Source organism: Crocodylus siamensis, chromosome 12 (genome assembly GCF_052110815.1).
Source record: "Crocodylus siamensis isolate JL-2025a chromosome 12, ASM5211081v1, whole genome shotgun sequence".
NCBI classification, from domain to species: Eukaryota; Metazoa; Chordata; order Crocodylia; family Crocodylidae; genus Crocodylus; species Crocodylus siamensis.
This window is the reverse complement of record NC_143406.1, coordinates 8,686,529-8,712,055: the sequence shown is the minus strand read 5'-3', so window position 1 is coordinate 8,712,055 and position 25,527 is coordinate 8,686,529. Positions and strand designations below refer to the sequence as shown.

At 48.8% G+C, this 25,527-nt stretch overlaps 1 protein-coding gene across 6 annotated transcripts in view; it reads left to right on the top strand.

Moving 5' to 3' along the window:
• Positions 1-25,527, top strand: part of SAMD11 (sterile alpha motif domain containing 11) — a 152,849-nt gene that overhangs the window by 42,667 nt on the left and 84,655 nt on the right. For 4 of the 6 annotated variants that reach the window (XM_090023494.1, XM_090023492.1, XM_090023490.1 and 1 more), the window contains exons 3-4: positions 6,767-6,945; positions 20,601-20,651. In XM_090023494.1, the coding sequence (XP_089879620.1) occupies positions 6,767-6,945; positions 20,601-20,651 (230 nt within the window). The remainder of the gene's footprint in view (positions 1-6,766; positions 6,946-20,600; positions 20,652-25,527) is intronic. The other 2 variants (XM_090023491.1, XM_090023495.1) reach the window with 1 other exon arrangement.

Genomic DNA, 25,527 nt, shown 5'->3' with positions numbered 1-25,527 from the left:
GTCATGATACATAGGCTGCCTGGCCTGAGATCATCAGACAGGGGATTGCTGGCTATAAGGCTTCAGGATTTGTTCCCCATTGCTCTCCTTCCCTCGGTTCGACACAGACTGAATCTGACCAAGGCACCCTGCAAAGCTTACCTTTCTGCCCCCAAAACATTTGAAAGCGGACCGTAAGAGATCGCTTATAAAAAGAGGGGGACTGGTGTTTTCGGTTGGTAGTGCGTGGGCTATAACAGTACTGGTTGCATGGGGATGGATTTCTAAGTGAAGTGAGTAATAATTCCCGATCCTCTATAAAAGGGGGTCTAGTAATGCTGAAACTCTTACGCTTCCTGGGAGGTCTGCGGGGTTCCTGGAGTTTTTTTGTGAATCTAACTGCTGATTTCACTCCTTCTCTGCACCTCCCCATTCCCTGGTGTCTTGTGGCTTTTTCCGTTGCGCGTGGTGGTTTGTTGGAACATGTCTGCAGATGGCAGTGACGGGAAGGAGGATGGGCTGGGAAGAGAGAAGTTCTCAGAAAGATGAAAAGGCCTTCCTGTGCCATATTGAGAAGCCCTTCCCTGCTCGGTACAGCAGGCTACTCACATGAGCCGAGCCCTCTAATTTGCATCCGTAATTGACAGCTCATTAAGAGATTATTAGAAGGTGTTATAATCTGCTGGTGGAAAAAAAATGATTCCCCAGTGCTGGATACCGGCAGCCTGCTGACAATACCAAAGGCTGGTCACAGCTCTGTGTCATCCACCAGTCCCATCATTGCCATCCCTGATGGATGGGCAAAAGCAAAGTGGAGTAGAGAAGGCCAGAGAGGGAAGAATACTTATATATCAAATCGTTCCTTGCAAGCAGGTGGGGCCTGCTGGCATGAACACACAACTGGGAGCTAAAGGCACCTGGGTCCCTACCCCAGCTGTGGCTCAGACATGGCTAGATTCAAAGTTTCTAGGGAGAAAAAACTTGGCTGGGGTGGTCCAAGTCTTCACCCGTGCAATGTTCCCCCTTGTTCTTTCAGACCCTGCTCCCATTCACTGTTGAAACCAGTGCCTAATGTCACTCAGCGGTGAGTTACCCAGCTCCAGCAGGTTTCAAGGGTCCTGATCACTTCTCCCTTACTGGGAAGATGGTGGCTCAATGCAAGGACCCATCGGCGCGATGGGAAAGCAGGGAGAAGGGCAGGCAGGGCCTTATAGCGCTGTGATAGAGGGGTGCTGTAGTCCCCAAGAAAACCCATCCAACATGGAACAGGGGGCATTTATAAAGGGATTTCCCTGCTTTATAAAGGAATAAGTTGATTGTTTTTAATGGCAACCACTTTGGAGGGTGGGCTGGGAGGAATAAAACTGCCACTTTTAGACTGGTGCCATGTGGATAAGTCCACACCATAGACAAGCTTCATTTCAGCTGTAACCATCACTTTTTAAATACAAAATCCATAACTACCCATGGTAAGTGGGAAATTTCTTCCTGGCCTCTGATGATGATAAGATTAACACCTAGAGCATGCGATTGATTGCCCTGATAGCTGTTATCCTGGTCAGTCTAACTGTCAGTGCTGTGTGTATTGGTCAGATTGTGTATCTGTTTATCAAAAGTGATTTGCTCCAATAATCTCCTGTGATAGTGAGTCTCACAGATGAAAAAGTGTATTTTCTAGCAGAAGCTTTCATTTCAATGCCTTTCAGTTGAATTTGGTGCCCCTTAGTTTTGTAGCTCGATGGTCAGAGCCTACGGGATTACCCTGGCAAGAGGCGAATGTGAAGGAGTCCCAGATTCAGCGCTGAGTGTCAGGAAGTCTTTTCTCAAAGGTTGGATTCAGTCTGGCTTCTAGCCCTTGCTCTCATGGGGAAAACATGGTCCGACCATTATGGCTCCATTACACAGTAGCCAACGATTAAGATAATGCAGCTCTAAAAGGCACAAAAAATCAAAGGTGTTTCTTACTCCTACCAAGCACGAGCCCATTACATAAACTTGGGATGACTCGGGTGATGTTCAAGTGATGCTCTTACATTATGAGGAAAGAGGTCAGCCTTCGAGTCAGCTTGTGCACCCTTGGGCTGCGAATTTAAAATGAGCAAGCTATTCCCAAGTGACTCCATTTGAAGTCATTCTTGCACTGCTTTGCCTCGGTCCACATTCAAAATGGATTAAGTGCATCTGCACATGGAATAAGATTGTTCTAGAGTCACTGCTTCAAAATAACCCCACTGGTGGACAGGACCTGAGTTTGGTCCTCCAAGGTTGCAGCGTGAGCTCTTATGGCCTGGGCAGCTCTGCAGCTTGAGGAGGGGTGCAGGTCTGATGGGGCAAAGGGGCAGTGAGGGAAAAAGAGGAGTGCTGCTAGAGAAGGAGCTGTTCCTTTAGAGCGTGGATCAGCTTTGCCCACGTGTCATGGCTCCAGGTCTCAGGTGTTGCATTCCTGGAGGCCGACAAGGTTCTCTGGGTAAATGTGATATTTTTGATTAGCTGAATTAAATCGCTGGAAAAATTGTTCCTTTCCTGAAGGGAATTCTAAGGACTCTGCCACCCTTGGAGGTTTTACTGCACATAAGAAGAGTCTCAAGAGAGGGCTGTAGGCTCTCCAGCTCAGGGTTATGATGCAGGAAATCAGCTGCTCCATTTATAAGGGCATGACTAAGTTGGCCTAGGGCTTGTAAAAGGCCGTTTTCATCAGCGTGAGCATCAGTTGCTTCTATGGACCTAAATCAGTGGGAACCCTTTCCTTTTAAAAGATCAAAGTCCTCTCACTGTGGTAACAATTGTAGCATCCTCCAAGCATGCAAGACCTCTGCGCGGTGCTGCGGGAGCGCACACAGCCCTTCCTAATGCAAGATGACAGGGCTACATCAAATATCTATTAATCCTCATGTACCTACCCATATATAAAAATGCCACGGCCATCCCTAGGTAAATGCTGACACTTAACTCTGCCGGAATAAGTGTGTGCTTTACTAACCGCCATTGTGTGCCAAGCTGGCTTTAATAGCTCAGCGTCTTAGTAACTGCTGGCACCTGTGTATAATCTTCACCTACTTGAGAGCATTTGTCTATAGCATTAACAGGGTCCTCATCCAAAGTCAGTGAAATAGCCTGCTCAATTGGAGCTCTTGCAAAGTGGTGTCCTTGACTTGCACACGGCTTGTCCCAGAGACCTTTGAAGTCTATGGAGAAACTCTCACTAATTGAAGCAGGTATCTGGATCAGGCCTGATGCCACCTGCATGCCTGGTTTACATGTGGTCGTGTATCTACTGGTAGATATCCCTAAATAGGTTAAGAAAAGTGCAGTCGATTAGAAGCTGACTATAGACAAACAGAAAAGGCCAAATCGATTCATCCGGTCTGCTTTAATTTTCTGAGAGGGGAGAAATGAAATCAGAAAACCCTGCTGGCATAAACAGGGCAAAGGGGCCGCAAGTTTGCAACTATTGTCGTCTTACAAGCATTTGGCAGCAGAAACCAGGTCTATTTTATTAAATATCCAGGGTCTGGTTCCCCTTTGCCTTATTAGCTCAAAACTCCATCCCAATTCAGTGCAGTCACGCTGGGGTACCGGAGTGGAGCACTGGGCCTCTTTTTCTGATCAGGACTGCAGGGACCACCTGCCTGCAGCAAAAGCTCTGTAGCTGGACCTTGAAGAGGCCCAGCTGTGAGCTGCTGTCATGGCCTGTTTGCTTGTTTTTTAAGTGATGCAGCATTGTGTGTATTATGTATGCACATCTATACAAATATCCATCACGCTTAGGCTAGTTGAAGTGGAGCCCTTCCCTTTTAGTAGATGCTGTTACGACTTCTGGGGTCACCAAGCCACCCTCCGTGCTGCAGGTTTAAACGAAACGGCAGAATTTATCGAAGCACAGAGTGTTATAAATTCTGAGGGGTGGGGGAAGGAAGGACCAGGGTTGCAGAAAAGGCATTAGTTCTGTTCATGGCCTAGTGGGCTGTTTCTGTGGCTTCAGTGCCTCCCCTTTCTGTCGCACTCTCTCTCTTGTTAGGTCTGATGAGTCCTCGGGCAGTCACTGAGACCTGGTAACTGCTCTAAGGTACCATAATGGCCATAAAATGATTTTTATTATCTGATCAGCGCTGTTCTCTTTAGCCCGAGAAGTCACAGCAGAGAGCGCATAGCAATTATTTTGCAGCGGAAATTTGCACACGCACACCCCTCCCCCTTTAATTGTTATGATAAATTGCAACTTCAGAAAATATATAAAGCTCAGGGATGATAAAGCCAATGCTAATATGAAGCCCCGGCTTTCCAGCACAACTGGAATCTGGTGCAAATTTGCTCTCCCTTCCCTCTCCCTCCTCTCACTGCACGAGCCTACAAAGGATGGCTTTAGGCAGAGAGCAAACTCTGTGCAAATCGGCTAGCAACGAGAAAACGGTGTGCAGAGCAGCTGGAGGGAGCAGAGTGGGTTGGGAAAGTTTCAGACAGGTGGGAGGTGGCTGGGACCCAGCAAGGAGAGCCCCTGTCATGCTTCCTGCAGGCTCTGGAAAAGGCAGAAGAGCCTACTCCCCAAGAGCCATGTGAATGGGTCTCCACTGATGTTGGCCGAGGAGTGCCAGGTTAGGCACAAATGACGTTCTCCATAGCAGTGCTTCTTGGAAGAAGTGCATAAGCTTTGGAATCCCCCCATAAGTGACCTTTAGAGCATCCCTGGGCATGAAGGCTGGTGCAGCATGGTGCCCGCCAACATGGCACCTTGCTGCTGAATGTGGTTACTTGAGAAGCAAAGTGAAGGCTGCTGCAGGCTATGCCAAAACATAAGACCTTTAAAGACTTGGAGGGAATAACAATACTGCTGCTCCCTGGGGGTGCCAACTCCACCACCTTGGTCTCTACTTCCACAGTGACCCAAGAAGAAGTTTGAGGAAACTTTATGAGCAAAGCATGCTGCTTGGGGACTTCCCTCTTCCCTGCGTATGTGGGCTTTCCCTATTTTATAGGTCACTGTGACCCATTGCTCTTGTCCCTTGGTGTCTGCTGATCACAACAGCTGCTTCCTTCGCTCTGAAATACGTTAGAATGGGATAGCTAATGCAGCTCCTTTGGGTCATGCCTTCCAGGTGGATTTAGCTAATTATTGCAAGGATTGGGGATCCCTTTAATGAGCACAACTGGAAATGTGTTGGCAGAGGTGAGATGAGACGTTTTCATGTTGTCCTCATGGAAAGTTCATAATGGGTTTAATTAAAAACCCTGGGCTGTAATAGTACTGGCTCTTACCCAGCAGCCTCTGCAGGGACTCTCCCCTCCTTTGCCAGAGCATTTTGGTTTTCCTGGATTATTTGAGAGGTCAGAGCCACAGCCTTCGAGCATCTCTGCAGTGTGGAGTGTCATTCTGCATTTATCTGACCTGGCCTCGTGTAGCTCCGCTGTCTCCTCCTTCCTGTCCTTCCTGAAAGCATCCTCCTTTCAAGAGGCTTATAAGCTTTTGCCTCTCCCATGGAAGAACACGCAAGCTTGGTCTTAAAATGATAGCAAATTAGGGTTGGAATTAGGATTGGAAGGGACTTCAGGAGCTCATGCACAAGTAATAGGCAAATAACAAGGCTCCTGCTTTATTTCAGTAAGAGTTTAAGCTCTACGGGGTAAAAGCCTTATCACTGTGTCAGTGAGTATCCTGAAAGCATTTATTATGCCATAAGTGCTAGCTCGGTCGCTATCTTGGTTGATGCACCAGGGACCGAATTGGGGTCCTCTCTTGATAAAAGCATCAGGTGCTACAGCTTGCACTAGGGAGCCCAGACTCCCAGCCTGGGGTTATACTGGGCTTCTGCCCCATGTGGATTATGCATGGTGTGTGGAAGGAATGGAGAGATGGTGACCTGTGACACATGTGACCATGGGCTTCCCTATACCAATAGTATGTAATAGCTAGAGGGTTGGTATTAAGTTGCGGGTACAGTTGCACCAAGCACAGTGAACCTACACCTAAGTGAAGGACAGGCCCAGCTGCACAGAGCTTTCAGTCTATTTGCATCTGATCGGGGTGGCCATGTGGGTGAAATGCATTGGGAGGAGCATTTGAGGAAAGTCTGCACAGTCAACTTCCTCCTGTGATAGCGAGTTTATCTTGGTGTGTAGATGGCCATTGAAAACCACCCCAGTAATAGTTTCATGGTGAGCTTAGTACAAGACTTCTCTCCAAATGGAGGGGCATATCCTGCCATTGGCTAAGGCAGGGGATTTCCATTGAAAGTCAAAAGGATGTTGGTCAGGTCTTGTAGATTTTCTTCTTGGGTGAAATGAATCCCAGTGTAGCAGGAGAGCACAAGGTTAAGTCAAAATAGGGCACAAGGGGTTCTTAAATGGGCCAGAGGTCTGTGCTGGGCCCCTCTGCAGGGGGTTGAGTCTCCCCTGTTAGGCATTAGTCTGTCCTGAAGAGTTAGCTAGAAATCTAGAGAGATGTGGTTGGGTCCCAGCTGTGCTGGCTTCCTCCCCTCCTGCTGACCTGGACCAGCTGGCAGAGTGCAGGAGGCACTAAGGCTGTGGAAGAAAATGGGACAATGCAGCTTCTGGTTGCTAGAGCTGGGGCAAGTTCACGCAGCTGCAGCTGCAATGAAATACCCCTGAAAAATGAATGTGGCCTGCATCTTCCCCTTTGCACCCCTCGTAGTCGCATGTGAATGGAGTCTTGTTCCCAGGATAACAATTTGAGTGGGGGTGGGGAGGGGTATTTTGGTCCTAAGTCACTGAATGATGCTGACCTTCTCTTCCTCCTCCCCTCCCCTGCTGTGCTTTTTCCTTCCACTGCAAGAACCGGGGTCGTCTGGCTGAGAAGAGGACAATCCCTCTGCCTCCCATCAGGATCCCCAAGAAAGAGCTGACTTCAATTTTCTCACATAGTGATGACAGTGAGGAGAGTGACAAAGCCAATGGTCAGCACCCTGAAGTGAAGAGGGAGGAGGATCTCCACATCAGTATCATGAAAAGAAGGTACTTCCCTGCCGGGGCGTAGTGGCATGGCGAGCCCCGAGATGGAGAATGCTTGACGGCGAGTTGCTGCCCTCTCCTAACTGTGCCAGGGGAGACTCAAACTTGGGAGGGGGGGAAGCCCCTCGGAGTGAACTCCTTGGTTGGCAGTTAAGATGTTAGGTGCATCCCTTCTCTGCCATGCCTAAAGTGTGGGATTCCTGTTTCGTCCCACTCTTTCCTGTTTGGAGACAGTGGGTGGCTGTGGAGCCCTTCCTAGACTTATTGTGGGATTTCTGTCTGTACTAGAGGCATGGGGCCATTCGACCCCCTATCTCCTTTGACCCTCTGTCCAGCATTCTGCACCTTTGTGCTCTGCGAGGATTTTTCAGCTGAAATCTGTCAACCCAGTGGAAATGCACTTGAGACTTCATGGATTTCCACTGGCTGAGGGTCTGGCTCTGCGTTCTTAATTACCCCAGAGGTCTCAGCTAGAAGAACCTGGGTGACCTAGAACCTCTAAAAGCATTTGGATATTTCTAAACAAACCGGTGGCGAGTAGTGGTGGATTTTTTTCCCCCCGCTCCTTAGTGGAAATAACAAATTGCTAAGGGCCAAATCCAGGTTTTCTTGATCAGTGGCAAAATTCCCCTCATTTTCATTGGAACCGAGCTTGGCCCTAAGAACTGATGGGTAAGCATGCAAGCAGCTTTATTTGAAAGAGTCTGTGGTATGCAAATAGTCTCTAAAACATCTGGGGAGGGATCTCTCCATCCAGATATATAGCTAGCTGCTTAGATTTATTCAGGATGCGTCTCAGTACAGTGACCGCTTCTAGAACTTGTGCAGAGCTGAAAAGGTGGCATCAGAAGTCACCTCTGGGTGTCACTCAGGATAGTCTCTCCCAGCCTGGGCACCCGTGGTATTCGGCTGCAAGATTTTGGCTTCCCACATCCCTCCAAAGAAATATGTTGTTTATAAGATCTATAACTAGAGGAAAATAAATATCTACAGCTGCTCTGTCTCAGCCCCCCATGCATGTCATTGCAACTCATCTTGATCATCATCTCGCACTAATGCATAAAATTGCTCAGATTCAAAGACAAGCCCTATAAAAACAGAGGACTGGAAACTGAAGGCATGTAATTGCTTTTCTTGTGTTTTATGTGGTTCTTGCTCCTGAATTGATAAGCCGTTTCCCTTCTGAGATCCCAGCTGAGATCTTGTGGGGAAAAAGGGAGTCAAAGTAGTAGACCAACCCTTCCAAGTGAAGCCAGGAGTTTCTCATCCACTATATGGCTGTTTCCTAATACTGCTCAGAGATTACCTGTGGAAGAGCACAGGTAGCAGTGGGGTGGCTGGGCTGTATATGCACAGGCAGAATTGCACAGGCAGAGGACTAACAGTACCACAAAGCCACCATCGTTCCCCCACCTCCTTTAATTATGCTTTTAATTCTGCAAAACTACAGTGCTAGGTTTTCTCATTAGGAGGGAGAACAACATAATAAATATTTAATTGATTTCAGGGCCCCCAAAATATAAAGTGCTTTTATCTTATAATCTTTAATTATAGTAATTGCTTTGCCTTGTTTATTAGGAAATACAAGGGGGAAAAAAACCCCAAAGCCTTACTACTCATTATTCATTGGTCCCTTAACTCATCATTTTGTGGCACCTCCCTCTGTTTTTCAGTCGTGTGTTTGATGGTCTCTGAACCTGGATTCGAGTTTTTTAAAGGAAGGGGTGATAGTTTCCCATCAGTTTGAACCCCACCTGCTTTGAAAATACCATTTTTTTACTTCATTTGGTGCATTTATAGGAGGGCTTTATGGGCACATGGCACTGGCATTTTCACTTTGAGATCAGGCCCAACCTGGTTCTGAGGCTCTGATGGAAACTTTGCCATCAACTCCACAGGAACCAGTTCTGGGGACTTCTGTGCCCCCAGCTCTTGATTAAGACACAGCTTCATTCTGGGAGGTGCTGAGCACTTGCATCGGCTCCTCTTCGGAGTAATCACGGACCCTGCCTCCTCCGAGGGGGCACATGGACATCTTCGGGAAGGTTGCCGTCCCATGGAGACTCCATGTGATCTTGTAGAAGTTCAAGTTCAAGTTTTCCCTGGCAGTCAGGACCTGGGGTCTTTTAGCAAAGGGAAGAAAAGGTTTCAGGGAAGGAAGGGCAACGTTTATAGTAGAAGCACGTTAGCTGTGGTGTCCATCGCACCCTCATGGACTCCCGACTGGGAGAGGAGGAAGCGGAGTCCTGACGCCGGTGTGAGTGCAGCGTTGCGGGTGTGCTGGGCCAAGGGCAGAGAGACCTCCTGTTGCTTGCTCGGGGTTGGAGCTGCTTTTGCTTATTGCCTACTGAGGGGCTAGCGTGACTGGATATGCACTGATCTGTTGATATGCGCAGCCAGCACCCAGGCACCGCCATGATGGGAGCAAGGCAGTACTGAGAGCGTCTTCAGTGTCCTGTCCGCTGTGAGGGGACATCTGTTGTGCAAACCACCTCTTCCTTCAAGAAGCTCTTAAGGCTCTGGCCCTTGTATCACAGAAATGAACATAACACCCATTGCCCCCTCCCACCTTGCACCTTGGATGTTGAAGAGGGTGCGTTGCACCAGAAAGCATTCCTTAGCGCCCAGAGGAGGCAGCTAGCTGCATCCCTGCTGGGCACAGCTCTGCCACAGCATACATGCTCTGGCTCTGCTCTCTCTTGTCATTAGCAGTGTGGGACAGGGTGGGGGGTGGGAAGGAGGGGTATGGCCAGGCTGGTTCCACAGCCGGCGAGACATGGAGCAGACGTGACAGCTGGGGCTGGGCAGAGACGATGTCCCATCTGCTTTCTATTTTTAATTCACCTGTTGCTGCCGCCTCTTGGGGTGCTGATGGATTAGGCCAGGGTTTTATTGCCACCAATGGAGAAGAAGAAATAGGATAAGCTGTGGTTGCAAGAGAGCGAGGGCAGAACCCAAGCAGATCTCAGCGTGTTGCTCTTTTGTCCCTACACCCCCCAGTCAGCTCCCTCCCTCCCTCCCAGTGCAACCCTTGGGACTCTGCCTCATTTTCTGATTTCTTTTCCATTGCACAGCTTGTTCCCTCCACAGTACTGACTCCAGAGGACCTTTACCAGGACCTTGGAGGTTGGGGCAGGCATCTTTTGTGCTCCTTTGCCATTGTCTTGCTGTGCGAGCTTAGACAGACCCCTTTGAGCCACTCTGTGAGTGCCCTTTCCTGGGCAATGAGACACCAGGATCCAGGTGCTCTTGGAGTGCCCATGTGGGGAGGATCAGCTAGTGCAGCCTTCAACTTAGGACACCCCAACAGTGGATATGGTTGGACAGGTTAAGGAGATGATGAGGGCTTTTACTATCTGACCCATGGGTCCCTGCTAGTGCCCAAGGCTGGTGCTAGCAGGGATAGGCCTTGTCACCCTGCTACGTGCCAGTCAATCTTGGAGGTGCTGGGGTGCCCTTAGGTGTGTCTCAAGCTGCCACTCATAAATACGGCAGAAACCCAGGTGTCCTCACTCCCTCATTTCCAGGGAATGGAAGTGTATGGGAGTGGGACAGAGCATATTGCCTTAGCAGCTTTGCTAACTTAGGCACTCCTAACAAAGTTGGAAACCCAGCCATGCAGCTGACAGGCGACTGGGCCAGCTCCGTACAAATGCTGGTGGCCAGGAGGGGTTTTATGCACCTTTTAGTAAGACGCATTGAGGCCTGCTTAGCCATGGTGTGCTAATTAGCGCTCCGTGCTCAGGTCTCACGTCTGGGAAACAGAAGGCTTAAAATCCTGTCTCCTATAACCAGATGCCTCTGCAATGGTTGACGCTGTAATGCTTGATCCTAGAGATGGGGGTCAGGGGAAGGCTTTCCAGCAGCCAGCACTGGAAGTCATTGGGGCAGTGCCACTGAAAGACCTTTTTCCTTTTGTATCCAGGGTTTTGGTCCCCGAAGTCATGCGTTTATACAGGCTTGTCTACACACACAAGTTGCATATAGGGTCCAAATCTGGATGTATGTATATTGACACTAAATCACCTTTTTTGACATAGGGAAGGGAACTTATACGTTGGCGATTGGGTCCATGCTAGGGGCTTTACATGGGTAGTTCTTGCAGTAGAAATCACATTGCAGTGGTGATACCGATCCAAAACGCTGCATAGACCAGGTCCAGGTTAGGGGTTTTGGCTTCCTGAAGACTTTTCCTCTTGTGAAGGCTTGTTGGCTAAGCTGCCCTTCTCTCACAACCTCTGCTTTTCCCTGCCGCCCTTCTGGCGGGTTTGCTAGGGTGCAAACTAGGACAACAGGGCTGTGATTCCTACTTCAGTAGGAGTTGAGGGGTCGGCCTCATCTCAGCTTGGAGGAAAATCCAGACCTGGGGTACTGAGCAGCTGGCCTAAACCAGCCAGAGCACACGAGCGGAGAGTTCGGGTTGGAAGTGGTTTTCAGGAATGCTACTGTGTCTAAATAGCACAGGGATGTCCGGGCAGTGGTGTTAGTGTGTTTTGTCAGGACCGTGGGGCAACTAAAGCAGAAAGAGTTGGCATTAACAGTACATTTCCCAGCCTCCATGTGGTTTCAACCAGACGGTTGAACTTTGGGGCTTGTAGCATGCATGTGAATTTAATTCCTTCTTTTAAATGTAGCATCTAATGAAAGCATCTGAGCTTTGACACAAAGGGACATAATGGCTGCTAGAAACGCACATTTGGATAATTCCCTGGCAGACCATAATGGCATAGCTAATAATAAGAAGCAATAATACTTAAGCACCTGCTAAAACCAATAGAAGTTTTTGACCTGACCAGCCATAAAGGCTCTGAAGGAGTCGTCTCTGGCTAGCAAGCAAATATGTATTTTGGCCTGAGTGATGGGCAAGATACGTGCGAATTGCTGTGCGTGGTAGAAACGCCTTTGAAATTCTTTTTGTAAAAAATCAAGCGAGAGCAAATGCAGCAGCAGATTGCATAATGAGACCACATGAGGGGCTGGCGCACTTGCCAAATTCCAAAATCAAAGCAATTTTTTCCTGAAGAAATTGGAGCATTTAAAAAAAAAAAAAAGGGAGAAGGGCCTGTAACCATGATGCTAATGAAGACCAGCGCTTGTGCAGTCAGGAGGAGGTTCCTGGAGCCCCCCCTCCCGCTGCTGCTCCAAACTCCTTCCCTCCCTGCCGCTCGCCCTGAGGACTCTCCTCTGGCCGGGGGAGGCCTCTTCAGGTATTTGTGCCTTTCCTATTCCCTGACTTCAAGCTAACGGGGGCAGCGTTGGGAATGGAGACGCTGTCTCGTGACGGGCAGGCATCATGCGTTTTGTGGCCTCTGCAACCTCCCTTCTCACTGCTTGGCCCCGTGAATCTCTGCATGCTGGGGTTTGCACGGAGAGTGCCAGGAAGGAGATGTTGTCCCCCCCCACCCAGAGAACGGGCTCCTGGCACCATTCCCCTTGGCTTCCATCTCCTAATAGCAAAGTCGGCGACCTCCACTCAGCCTTAATGGGGAGCTGCCGTCAGCCTTCCCCGCACCTCCCTCGCTAAGTGGGAAGCTATTTCTGACATCCCATAAGGCTGCTGCTCTTTGACTTGCTAATTGATTGGAGTTCAAACCAAAGGCCTCCTGTTGTATCTGCCTCATGCACCTGCCTCTAGCACTGAGCTTTCAGGTCGCATAGCCTCCACGGGGCAGCGTGCCACGTTCGTTACTGTGTCTTCCTCACCCTCTCGCGGCGGGGCCCTGTGGCACCATTGGATGGCAGCTGCGTAGAAATTTCTGCTTCCCGCAGAGGCCAGTCCATGGGCCTGCCTGCATTTCAGCCTGGTGGCACGACGCGGCGGTGCCCATCATCATCTGCTCCTCATCTGGCTGATGGAGCCAGCCATCCTGGTTTGCACCCTGGGGAATGGCCCAAGCTGGCTCGTCTTTCGCGTGCAAGGCAGGGCTGCTTCCATTGCCAGCTCAGAGCTGCTGGAAAGAGCGAGAAACGGCAGAGCAGGAAATACTTGCGGCGATGCTAATGAGCCAGACTGTCGGAGCAGGCTCTGCAGCCGCTCAGCAATAGGTACCAACTGGAGGGTGGTCAGGGAGTCCCTCCTCTTGCTGGCGAGGTATCACAGCATTTGGAGCTTGAGGCAGTTGTCTGCTGTGCTTCTCGTTCCCCTTCCTTTCCCTCCCTGCTTCTCCCTCCCCACCCCTCTTTTTGTCTGATCTGTGCGTGGCTTAATAATAATCACCCCAATCAATAAATAAATTAAAGATCCATCTGGGAAGCCAAGGCTGGATTCAGGCCAGAGCACCAGGAAGCCACAGACGGCCTAATGAGGACTAATACTTGAGAGGGAGAGGAAATGGCTACTTATGCCTCTGCAATACTGGAGGATAAAATGTGACAACGGGTGAAAAATCCTTTCCTGAGTCAGACACAGATACGAGACTGGAGACGGAGCAAGGGCAGACCCAGTCCCAGCCTGCCTGCCCCTCTGCACAGCTCACTGTGGCTTCACGGCTCAGTAGTTTTGCCGCAACACACCTTGCCTCTGCTATAGATGCTGATGGTTTTTATGGAGGCAGAACCTGCCCTTTGGGGATCCTAAAATATATGGCAGAGGTGGGCAGGCTGTATGAACAGAGCTGGGGAGGCTGAGAGAGCCAAAGTGGGTTGCCATCACCGTCACGCAGCACCTGGGTTCCAGGGTAGGGAATATGTTCCAGGTCTCGGGTTCACAGGTCTGCACTGCCCCAGTCTCTCAGCTTCCTAGCGGGAACATGACACTGGGCTCACCAGGGCATTAGGAGCAGTCAGATGTTTTGGAGCATTCCTGTCGGAGGGAAGTCGGAGGAGCTGAGATGTGGGAAGGCTCTTACACGCGCACAGCTGCTCTGGGAGTGCCGGCTGCATGTGTTTTCTTCCAAGTGGAAGATTTGCAGCATCTCCTGTTGCAATGCCAGCTGCTCTGGCCATGCTAAGGCTGTGCTTTGCTTTTCCCAAACTGGGTGGTAGATGCGGGGCCTGATACCAAACTCAGTGTGGTCATTGGAAAGGTTCCCAGCGGTCACAGAGGGCTTTGGATCAGGCCTTTGGGAATTCTCTCTTCTCTCTTGCTGTAGGAATTCCCTCTAAGCCCAAGGATTTGGGGGATTTCCCCCGCTCTGAAAATATTTAACTGATAAGCAGTGGGGCTGGAAACTGGGCAGTCGGGACTGTGGAGTCAGCCCTTGAGTGGCCTTATTTCTCCTGAAGCGGTGACCTGTTTGTCCAGACAACTGCTGATCTCCATTCCCAGTACTTCCCTACCATGCGGTCGGTCATTGCAAAGGATGCAGCGGGGTGATGGGACCATGGGGAAGCATGCTGGACACAGCATGCTACAGACCATGGTTTTTGCCTCTTGGGCAATAGTCCATGCGGAGATTTGTGTGATTCCTTCTTCTGGTCCCAGCAGCGTTTCCCCCCTGGGGCTGGAAGCAGGCAGGGGCCACGGGGCCGAAGCAGAGCGGAGGGACCAGCGATGAGTATCCCAGCTGCACTCTGTTATTTTGCCATCTCTGGTGCTTGCTCTCCAGGCTGGATCTCATTCCACAGCGGGCCCCAGAGACGCCTCGTCTTGCCAAGGCCTTTCCTGTTAATTTTTTTTGCTCGTTTTATATCCATATAATATAGGTTAAAACAAGACCCAGTGAGTCTCTCTCTCCTCACTCGGGGAGGAACCTGGCAGGCCGGTCGCTTCACCTGCTTCCTCGCTCCTTTTACAAACCAGCCACCTCCCGTGGCCGTGGGGCCCATCTGGCTGCATTTATTAAAGGCGTTAGAATAGATCACGCTTCGTCTGCGATCAGGGTGGAGGAGGAGGTGGGGGAGGGAGCGGCGGCAGTGCTGCCGCTTGCTCGCCTGCAATTTTTTTTTTGTTGTTGTTAATTTGTAAGGAACTGGCTCAGGCTCCCCGCTCTGCGAGCACGCCGAGGACGGCTCGCGTAGCTGATAGCTTGCAAATTATTAGTAATTTGATTTCAATTGAATGAATAACCCGTTAAAGCGGAGCGTGCATTAGGCTCAGAAATCTAATTGGAGATAACTCCATAGAAACGCATGCGGGCGCCGGGCGGAGCAGCTTCCCCCTCAGAAAAAACCCCCGAAAAAGATAATTAGGATTTAATTTCATTCTCACCTATTCATTTGTCTAAATATGGGGGTTTAATCATCCATCTCGGCTGATACCGGTCTCCGTGCGGATCCCTGCCTCCAGGCAGGTCTGTGCTGTCCCCAGAGCAGAAGGCTTTCCCACCCCTCAGCCCATCACACACCGAAGCAGGCATTGCACTGAGATGGGCAGCCACATTGCACCCCGCTATGGAAGCTGCCTTGGTCTCATGCGTAGGGTCCCACTCTGGTTTCTGGGGCTGTTGCTTGCTGTAGTGAACCCTGAGAAGTTGTGCATAGGATTACAGGAAGCTTGTGCCTGGACTGATAAATAATGCAGAGAGGGCTGACAGCTGGGTGCTTGTCTCTGCTCCAACACTAGTGTGTGTCCCCCACCCATCACCTTGAGCAGGACGTGTCACATCGCCTTTCTGCTCTGGTTTCCCCATCTATCACATTGTGGTGAGAGGACGATCTTGTCCTCCCTACCTTGCAGGTGTGCGGAGAGGGCAGACTAGGTAAGTCTCTGTATGGTGGTTGGAGGGTAAGGATGGAGAAACTGCCTGCACCCACCTGGACCAGGCATTGGTTCCCTGCAGGGTTGCAGGGTGGAGCTGCAGTTTTCCCATTGTTGTGGCCATGTACAGAGGGGCAGGTATGCAATGCAATGGATTCAGTTATTTTCAGGGTTTGAAATACAGGGGAGGCTTGGGGGGGGGGGCTGAGCCCCCGCATAAGAGGTCAGAGCCCCCTGTCTGCCCTGCGCCTTTCAAAGCAGCTCGGGCAGCAGCAGCAGTGGCTCCTCTCGTCTTCTGGCTGCCACCGTCACAGACCCCCCCCAAGAGTCGGAGTGTAATTTGGACCCTGGTTACGTTAAAACTCCCACTGGGACATGAACAGGAAATGTGTCTCCCATTGTTACTGTGTTTTGCAGTGAGCTGCCGGCTGTCATCCCAGTTCGAATGAGTGTGTGTGTGTGTGTGTGTGTGTGCGCGCGTGCGCACGTGTGTGAAGATTTTACTCTAGGAAAACTCCATTTTACTGGAACACATCCTCCTTTCTAGTGCACCTGAGGCCCCTTTACTGTCCTGGGAGCAGCATCCCTGGTCCATGGTAGAATTTGGCTCTTGGATTGGTTCTGTAGATCCCCTGGGTGAGACATGCATGATGCCAGCAGCAGCCTGAGGAGCAGATCATTTCAGTGTCAACAATTCTGAGTTGCATTTTTTTTTCCATTGGAAAAGAAATCATAAGATTTTAACCAGACAAACGTGGTGTTTAATTTGCATGTAGAATCATAGAAAATTTTGGTCGGAAGGGACCTCAGGAGGTCACATCTAGTCCAATCCCCTGCTCCAAGTAGGACCATTCTCAACTACATCATCCCAGCCAAGGCTTTGTCTAGCCAGGTCTTAAAAACTTCCAAGGATAGAGAGTCCACAACCTCTCTGGGTAACCTGTTTCAGTGCTTTACTAACTTTCTAGTGAGAAAGTTTTTTTCCTTTTATCTAACCTAAACTTCCTTTGCTGCAACTTGAGACCCTTGCTCCTCGTTCTGTCATCTGTCACCACTGAGAAAAACTCAGCTCCATCCACTTTGTACCACCCTTCAGGTAGTTGGAGGCTGCTATTAAATCTCCTATCAGTCTTCTCTCCTTCAGACTAAATGTCGGTCAGGGCCAAGCCCTCTGCCAGGCTAATTATTGTTTCTCATTTCTTGTGAGGGCAGGGAAAGGTTTGTTTTATGGAGGAAGAAACAGGAGAAGCTAAATATCCTCTCCTCCCCACTTTTTTTAAAATATACATTTGATTTCCAACCTGTTTCTAGGCTGGAAATCAAACTGTATATTTCCAGCATGTCCGGCTGGGTGGGGGGACTGGAGCGCCTGCCAGACTTTTGAGAGTGTGAGTGGGTGTGAGATCCTTTGTTTCCAGGGGCTGTGGGAAATTGAGCCCTTGAAATTGAGCTTTTTGCACTTCACTGACTTCCCCTTGTTCAGGGTAGGACAGACCCCGCTTTCCTGTTAGATTCACAAGCACATTTCTCCCTTGAGATTTTAAGTAAGTCCCCAAACTGCACATCACCTGGGCCCTCTCCATTTCACCCAGAGTCCAATCTTGGCCTATTCTTGCTGAAAAAATTGAAATTGTAGGCCTGAAGCATGGGCATGTCCTGGAATCAGTATTAATCCAAATTTTCCTCCTCCTCCTCTACTCCTGACTTCTCTTTCTTGCTCGCCTATTGATCCGATCGGGAAACGACATTTATGCTCATGTCCCTGAAAAGCCACCAGAAAGGCAAGGGCATTGTATAACCAAAAAGGTGGGGAAGGTATGCGCTCCAAGCCAGCGCTGCATGCATTTTCATGGAGAGCAAGAGAACGGAGGGTCGGGTCTGTGAGATGAAAGCCTACGGCAAATGTGAAAGGTGTAAAGAGTAAGGTCAGCTTCAGGGTCAGTGTGTAGGATGAGGTCTGAGCTGATAGTGCATTGCAAAGCAGCAATAAAAGCATCTCCCCAAGCTGGAAAGCCTGATGTTTGCTGTCACTTCTCTGTATCCATATGCTGACACCACTGAAATCAACTACAGTATTTCTTTGTATACCACACACCCCCAAATATAATTCACATCGTGTTTTTGAACGGCAGAATGAAAGAAAACAGGATCTTTCCTTGTAGTCAGTATCTGAGTAGCAACAGCTAGGGAGCAGGCCCTGCATACTGTTTTGCTCCCTGTGTTGATTGTATTTTCACTTGTGTCCTTCCTGGAAGAAATGGTTCTTACCGTATTTCTCACACATAATATACACTGCAATTTCCAGTGACTGGCATTTAAGAAAAAAGGTGTTGTATGCTAGAAAATACGGTATTTTAAAATAGATGCAGAGTCAAGCCTGTGAGCTGGACAGGAAGGCTTCAGACCAAGAGCTGGGGAATTCTGCCTTTCTTTTCCTTCCAGAAGATCTTGCCAAGTTTAGAAGGGCCATGTAGACCAGGCAGGAACATGTAATGAGTTAGATGAGGGCACGGCATTTCTTTTGGCCAGTGCAGCTTCTTATCCATTGCTTCACATGTGTTCGAGATGCAAAACTGTCTCTTCTGGTCCAGCCCTGCTTAAAATGGGCTCTCGGAGGACCTCACTGTGGCAGGCAGCAGCCCCATTGAGCCTCTGCTGTGTTCAGCACAGTCAGCTCCTCCACCTCCTTTCTGCTCTGGCTACTCCCTACTCCAGCTCATATATGACCAGATGACAGATGCCCTCTCACCCTGAGTGATGGTTTGTGCATAGGTGTTGTGCCCGAGAAAGCAGTGCAGTGGCCAGGCGGCAAGCAGGGTGTTGCAGTTAGGCACCTTGCTCATGGTGCCAGACCTTTCCTGTGTGGGGGTGACTTTTCTTTGGCTGCTGGTTGTACTGTGCTACCTGGCATGCTGATGGGACCGTGCAGCTGGGGCTCTGTTCACCCCTGCCTGCCTGCTTTTACCTGGTTGGGGGTGGAGGCTGTAGCCTCCCAGAAACTGCCGTCACCCTGCCCCATTGCTATCTGCAACACAGTGAGGGAGCAAGGGGGCATCTTTTACTCACACCCTCTTGCAGTGGGTGAGAGCCATGCTTACCTGTAATCCTGTAGAGACCTCTGAAGTTGGTTTCCTAAGCAATTCCATGCGAAGATTGGGCTCCTATTAATAGGATAAATATGCTCCCGAGCACAATTTCACTGGTGAAACTTCATGTATTGCAAAGACGTGATAGACCCCCAAAAGAAACAACCAGACTTCCTTTCTGAGCGAGCCTTGCAGGAAGCACACGGGCTAGGGACAGAAATTACACATTAAACCAGCATAAGTGATTGGAAACTGATTCAAATCTGTAACACAACAGAAGTTCAGTGCACATCAACCACTTTCAAAATGGCTGAAACCAGTGTACGATAAACCTGGATGGATGTAGTATCAAACTTAACTAATTTAGGTTAAATCGGTTTATTGGACTTCTGTCCCAGATCCCCTCCACATTCAAGCCATCTGCTCCAGCAGACCAGGGAGGCATGCTCTAGCATCCCCTGGCTTTTGGCCTGGGCGACTGCAGGCATGTGGCTGCATTTCTGGAATGAAAAGTTAATGTCTGTTCACTTGCTTATCAGTTCAATCTGTGCAGCTTAGAGTAACCTGTGGAGATGGAATTGATTCAGCCTCAGGCTTTTTGACTGTCTGTCCTTAGCCATGGAGGTTAGCTTGCCTCATTGGTGCTTAGGTTCCTAGGACCCTGCCTCAGATGTGATATTATTAAATGTTGTTTTCACTGATTCCTGGGGCGGGAGCTGAAGCAGAAGCCCCAGTTCAATGCAGCACTTAAGTGCACGTTTAAAGCAAAGCACTTAAGCCAGGGCTTAAGTCTCATTGACTGCATTGCTCATGTCCACGTGCCTGATTCAAAGCCCTTGAGTCAATAGAACGATTCCTGGTGACTCCAGTGGGGTCTGCGCAAATTGAATGGGCTTCAGGCATGTGCTTAAAGTGTGCAATGGAGGCCAGAGCCAGGTGACCTGAGAGGCCAGAGGCACTGTTCCTTATCAAGCAGACCTGTGTTAGTCCTTCCCCAGTTGCAGTATTTTTAGGCATATCTGCTTACTGCTCTCCAGAACAGCCATCAGCAGAAGCTAATTTGCACGCATTGCTAATAGCCAGTGTTTTCACCGACAGATGCAAAAGGCTGGGTTGGGTTGGGGGGGGAGGGGTGGATGCAAACAGAAGCTGGTGGTAACTTGCTTGAAAATTTGGCCCCTGATGTCTTCTGATTCTTTTCAATCACATTGGCCTGACTGGGCGGGGGAGGCAGCAGCCCCTTTGCAGGCAAAATTGACACCCCTGGGTGACACTCAGAGCTGACTTGCAGCAAGGGGTCAAAGAGCCCGACCTAGCCCATTTGGATCTGGATAGGCACTGTCTGTGCAGAGCACAGGGGAAAAAAAATCCCAGTTGCCCGTCACTGTCTAAATTTAGGCCGTCGTTCATCTGGGTTCCACGGCTCCCACTTGTCATCAGCCGGAGTGACAGAATATGAAAAATTAATTTCCGAGGTGGGAAATCGCTAATAATGTATTTGCAGCCGGGGTGGGGAGCAGAGGCGGGGATGCAGTACAGACACATTTGGGTTTTCTTAATAAAATGTCAGCGCGGAGCCTGCTCTGCTTCCCCTGAGCACGTCCTATTAGTTGAGACAATATCTTGCAGCTGCCCTCGCCTATTAGTGTGGCTGCGTCCAGGTGCAAGGAGCTTTCTCGTTGCTGTGCAGATCACCTGCCGGGCCCTAATTGACCGCACGGCAGGCCCTGCTGGGGGCTCTCAGGGCTGGCGTGTGTGCAGCATGCTTGATTGCAGCACCATGCGGTGCAGGGAAGTGGCAGGGGTGGGCATGAGCTCAGGGGAGAGGGAGCCTAAGAGAAGCCTGGGTCAGCTGCTGTGAGAGCTGCTCTCTGAGCTGGGGGACATGCCATTTTGGGCACCTGTCATTTACCTCTCTGTTTGTTTGTCAACAGGATACACACCCACTGGGATTTAAACATCTCCTTCCGAGAGACCTCTTGCAGGTACCATTTTGGGGCACCCTCTTTGTATGGTAGGCTAAGAGTTTATGATGCATGCTACTGGCGTTTGGATGCTGTTAGATATGAAAGAATATTCCTGCCTGTCATTCTGTAGCTTTTAGCTCTGTCCCTTTTTCTCTCCCTCCCTCTCTGTTGAGATCTGTTTTAATTTTTCCTTTCCCTTTTGTTTTGGGGGAGGAGGGCTTTAAGCAATCTCTCCTCTTGGAGAAGCTGGGGAGTGCAGCCAGTCCTGGCTGGGGACCCAATGCTTGTTTTCTGAATATGTCTTTTCTGCTCTGTGTTTTCTGGGAATGGAAAATTATCATGGCCCAGATATTTGAAGCTTGCTAGGTGCTGCTCCACTTACCACAGCACCAGCCTGCTGATTTGGAAGGATACGTCTTGTTTGCAAACTGACTTTGGCACTTGAGTGCTTAGGTGTCATTGGAATTCAGTAGGACTTAGGCTTCTGAGTCAGTCTGGTGCCGCAGCACTGAGCAGAATATTGCCTAAGTGCCTCTAAAACAACCTGGGCCCGTGTCTATAAATGACAATCATCATTTGATGGGGGAGGGAGCTTGGTTGTTCAGGCAGTATCACTGATGCCCAAATCCTGCCAACAGTTGTGCATGTGAGTAGTCCTGTCCAAATCAATGGGATTGGTTCTGTGCATAATTTTGGGCATGTCTGTAAGAATGTGCAGGGGCAGAGCAAAAGCTGTGAGACGGAAATTACCTTAAATGCATGAAAGTAAAAAATCTAGACCCCCCTCTACTGTCACCTTAAATGACAGGCGTTTTAACAAAGTAGAAATAAGAGAAAAGCAGCAGAAGCCTGAACTGAGAGAAAGATTGAAGAAGTTGCCAGGCCAAAGCAGAACAGTTTAATTTTTTTAAGTGTGCCTTGACCGAATATCTAAAGAACTGGGAATCCAAACAGTACAAGTATCCAATCATTGCAATGCTTTGCACAAGTTGGAAGATTCCTTCTTGACTCCTGATGTCTTGAAGCATGACATTTGACTATCTTTTCTCTTAATATGAGCAATAGAATTATGTGTGTTATTACTGGTTATGACATATTCCCAGTCTCTTTAAAAATCTAGCTGTGGTATTTGCCTCAAAAGTGAGAAGTGAAGAATGCTTGTGTTCATTTCTGTTTTACATGAAACTCAGTTCCAACTAAACACTTGAGCATGTTTTATGCTATTTGGTTGGTTAAGAAGAGATAAGTCATTGTATGTGCCCAGTAAACATCAGGTTTTCCTGTGAAACTCCATGGGAAGCCAAGCCAGAAGGAGGTATGGGTGTTCCAGGAGAATGCTGATGGACCCCAATTGGAGTGAAGCCAGATTCTGATCCTGATGGCACTGGTTTAAATCCAGAATAATGAGTACTTGTACATGTGACAATGTTACCAGGTACACATGATGAAAATTTCCCTTTGAGTGGCTTAATGGCATAACATGTTACTCGTATGCAGGTTTGGGGGGATTTAAATGAGATTACATCAGGATGTAGTTGAGTTTGCAATGTTGCAATGTGGAACACCGCAGCCATTCATCTGTTGGCTCATTCCCCTCTGCTAAAAAAAAGGATCAGGCCCCTCAGCCATTCTGTCTTCAGTAGGCACCTGTGGCCACCAGGACAATGCTGTGTATACAGCGATGGAAAAATAAAACCCACTGTTTCCATTAAAAACTCACTGTTTCAATTTAGGGGGCATAGAATGCAACCCTGAAGGACTAAACTCCTGTCACATATACAAGCGCCCAACTTGATTAGAGTTGGTGGAGTTACTCTGGATTGACACTGGTGGTGTGTGAGAACAGAATCTGGCAAGTAGCATCTCAACATTTTATTGTCTGAGTATCAATTTGCAAATAACAGTTCACTGGTCACTGCTTGGAGGCAATGGCTAGCTGTGCTCTCTTCAGTATTCCTTGATTCTAGAGCAAGAAGAACAACAAGAAAGTACGCTTGTGTATATATTTGTGGTGCTTGTGTATATATTTGTGGTAGTGTACTACATGGTAGGCACTTTCCAAACACTGGAGAAAACTAATCTATTCTGGGAGGAGCTCACAGTCCATAGACAAGTGTACGTGAATAATTTATCTGCTCAGTTTTGTGACTAGGATTGTACGAATAAGACTCAGTGCACCCAGGCGTGGTGTTTACCCAAGAGGGTGCAGTGTAACAGAGCTTAGAAAAGATCTAAGTTTCACTATTGCAACGGATTTGGACGTTTCTCTGTTTCATCTACAAGCTTTAGATTGTTTTGCGAAATGTAAACATACCCGACAGCACGAGTGCGTGTTAGAAATGACTTCCAACTCGATCACCAGCCCTACAAACATGGCTCGAGTGAATGCCGCTCCTCTGCTGTAAGCCTCCCATAAAAGCTTGTGCCTGGAGCGGGCAGGGCGATGGAGGCTCTTAGGAGAATGATTGCATCCGGATTTTTTTTAAACCTTTCCCCTTTTTTTAAAAACCTTTCTGAGATTCAAAGCAGAGTGTTTGGGCTAGAGATGTTTGTGTCTGAAGGTTCAGACTAGATGACGCTCTATGAAGTGATAGTTTGGTTGATTCAGGCTCTGTTTCAGCACAGCTGTTAGGTATGTGTGTAGATCCATCATGTGTTCATGTACTTTGCTGGGCAGATCCCCAGGAAGAGTGCTGGAAATAGTGCGGCTCAAGATACATGAAATTCATTGTTAATTCCCATTCCACTAAGCACTGTTAAAGGCTATAGGATTGATTGGACTTTTTAAAGTCCACACAGTGTCTAAAAAAAAAAAATCCACTCTATGAATTATAGGAGCATCAACCCACACTTAGAATTGGTGAACTTCTCAGAGCCAGTCTCCCAAGCGGACCTCCAAAACTCCCATCGAAACCAACTGGAGTTGCAGGCATGGATGGCTTTCAGGATGAAGCCACTGCTTGGTTTCGTTAAGCTTATGGGTGTCAAAAATTCAAAGGAATCTTCTAGGGAGACTTGCTTGATAAATCTTAGCCTGGAAGTGAAATTTTTATGGCCCAGTTATAAAATCCTAAGAAGACAGAGGTTTATCATGGAAGTGCTGACAGAAACCTTAACTAATAGCCATGCGAACAACAATTCTGCAGTCTAACACAGCTGCAATGAAGGGTGCGCACACCTTTGGAAATTAAAATTCCCACCTTAAAAAAAATTGCTTTTGAAACTGCAATGCAAAGGATAAAATAATGGCTCCTTTTTTTCTGTCGGCAAGGAAGTTTCTTTGACAACACATGTTTAACTGTTTTGTTCCCTTCAGCTCTCTCCTGGCTAAGACTTCGGCAGTTCAGACTATGGCAGGTCTACAGCGAGAATGCAGGTTTTGTTACTGGAGATCAAACAGCAAGCCCAATTACCTGCAGTAGTGGGCCACCCTAATACATCAGAAGAAAGCAGCCAATCTCATGTAATGTAGCAAACTAATTGTACAGGGCTGAATAGGTAGAAAGGAAAATTCCTTCCTCAATCCCTCTGGCAACCAGCTGATTAGATGAAACATGAGACTTCTTGTCCATTTTTAACAACCGTTTCCCAGTAACAAACATTTAGAGGGACATTGCATAGTAGAAAGGGGCCAAATTTGGTTTCACGTCTAATAGGGAATTCTTTTAAAACCTCATTCGGTTTTGAACAACAAGAAGAAATGCTTAATCACTTATGCAGGCCCTACACAAAGTGATGTATTTCTGGTGTCATAGGCAAGTGACCTGAGCTTGTCACCTGGGTCTGACATGGCAATTAGATACAGCGGTCATTAGTAACGTAGCTTGATTGTGTCCTTGTTTCTTGAAATGTAGCCTGGGTGCGAGTTTTAACTAAACAGACAGTCCATTATTATCATTTGTGACAAAAGGAGATCTATGCCCGAGAGCAAAATCTGTGAAGGGAGTCCCTTTAAAATGAATGTAGTTAGCATATCTACTTGTAAACTCTCAGGAAATCTGTCCCATGCTCAAACAGAAGGGCTGTCATTTTGGGGAGGATATATCAGGTGCTTTGCCCGCAGCACCAACAGAGGTTGAATCCCTGCCTTCTGTGTAAAACTCACCCAAGTGTAACTGTTGTGCCGTTACTGACCATGGACCCTAGCCCTGGCCATCATTGGCAAGGCAACTGGGTCCATTGTGAAATGGGAGGTAGCTTAGCCAGTTTTTGCACATCCTCTGTAGACAGTTTGCCTGCACCAATTCTTTTGGGCACAAGGAGTCCATGCTCTGAGAGGCTGGTTTTATCTGTCAGCAGTTCCTGCTGGTAGACCACTAGTCCCCAGCTGTCACGGGAGCCGGGACTAGGAGCAATGACCTCCAACTGCGGCCAAGCAAATTTAGGCTGGAGATGAGGAGGAACTTTCTGACTACGAGAGTGGTCCAGCATTGGAACAGGCTGCCCAGAGAGGTTGTGGAGTCTCCATCCCTGGAAGTGTTTAAGAGCAGGTTGGACAGGCACTTGATGGGTTAGGTAGGGATGATCCGGCCCTGAGCAGGAGGCTGGGTGACCTCGTGAGTTCCCTTCAAAGCCCTACTTTCCTATGAGGTCCTAAGATCTTCCATGGGGTTGGAAGCTCCCTCCTGGCACTGCTGTTTTGGCTTCACTGTGCAGCGTAGCAGCATGCAGGGGGACTGAGGCAGAAAAGAACTGAGCTTCCCTTTCTCCGGGGCCCAGTCACCCTAATGCTGCCCTCTTCCCACTTCTCGGTCCCCCCTTGCACATCATCACTTCTCCTGCCTGCCCTCACACACATCCCCACATCCTCCTGCACTCTTGCTGACCCTCTTGCCCTCGGCCTACATGCCCACTTTCCCTCTCCACTTGACTTTGCCCAGTGCTGTTTGGGGAA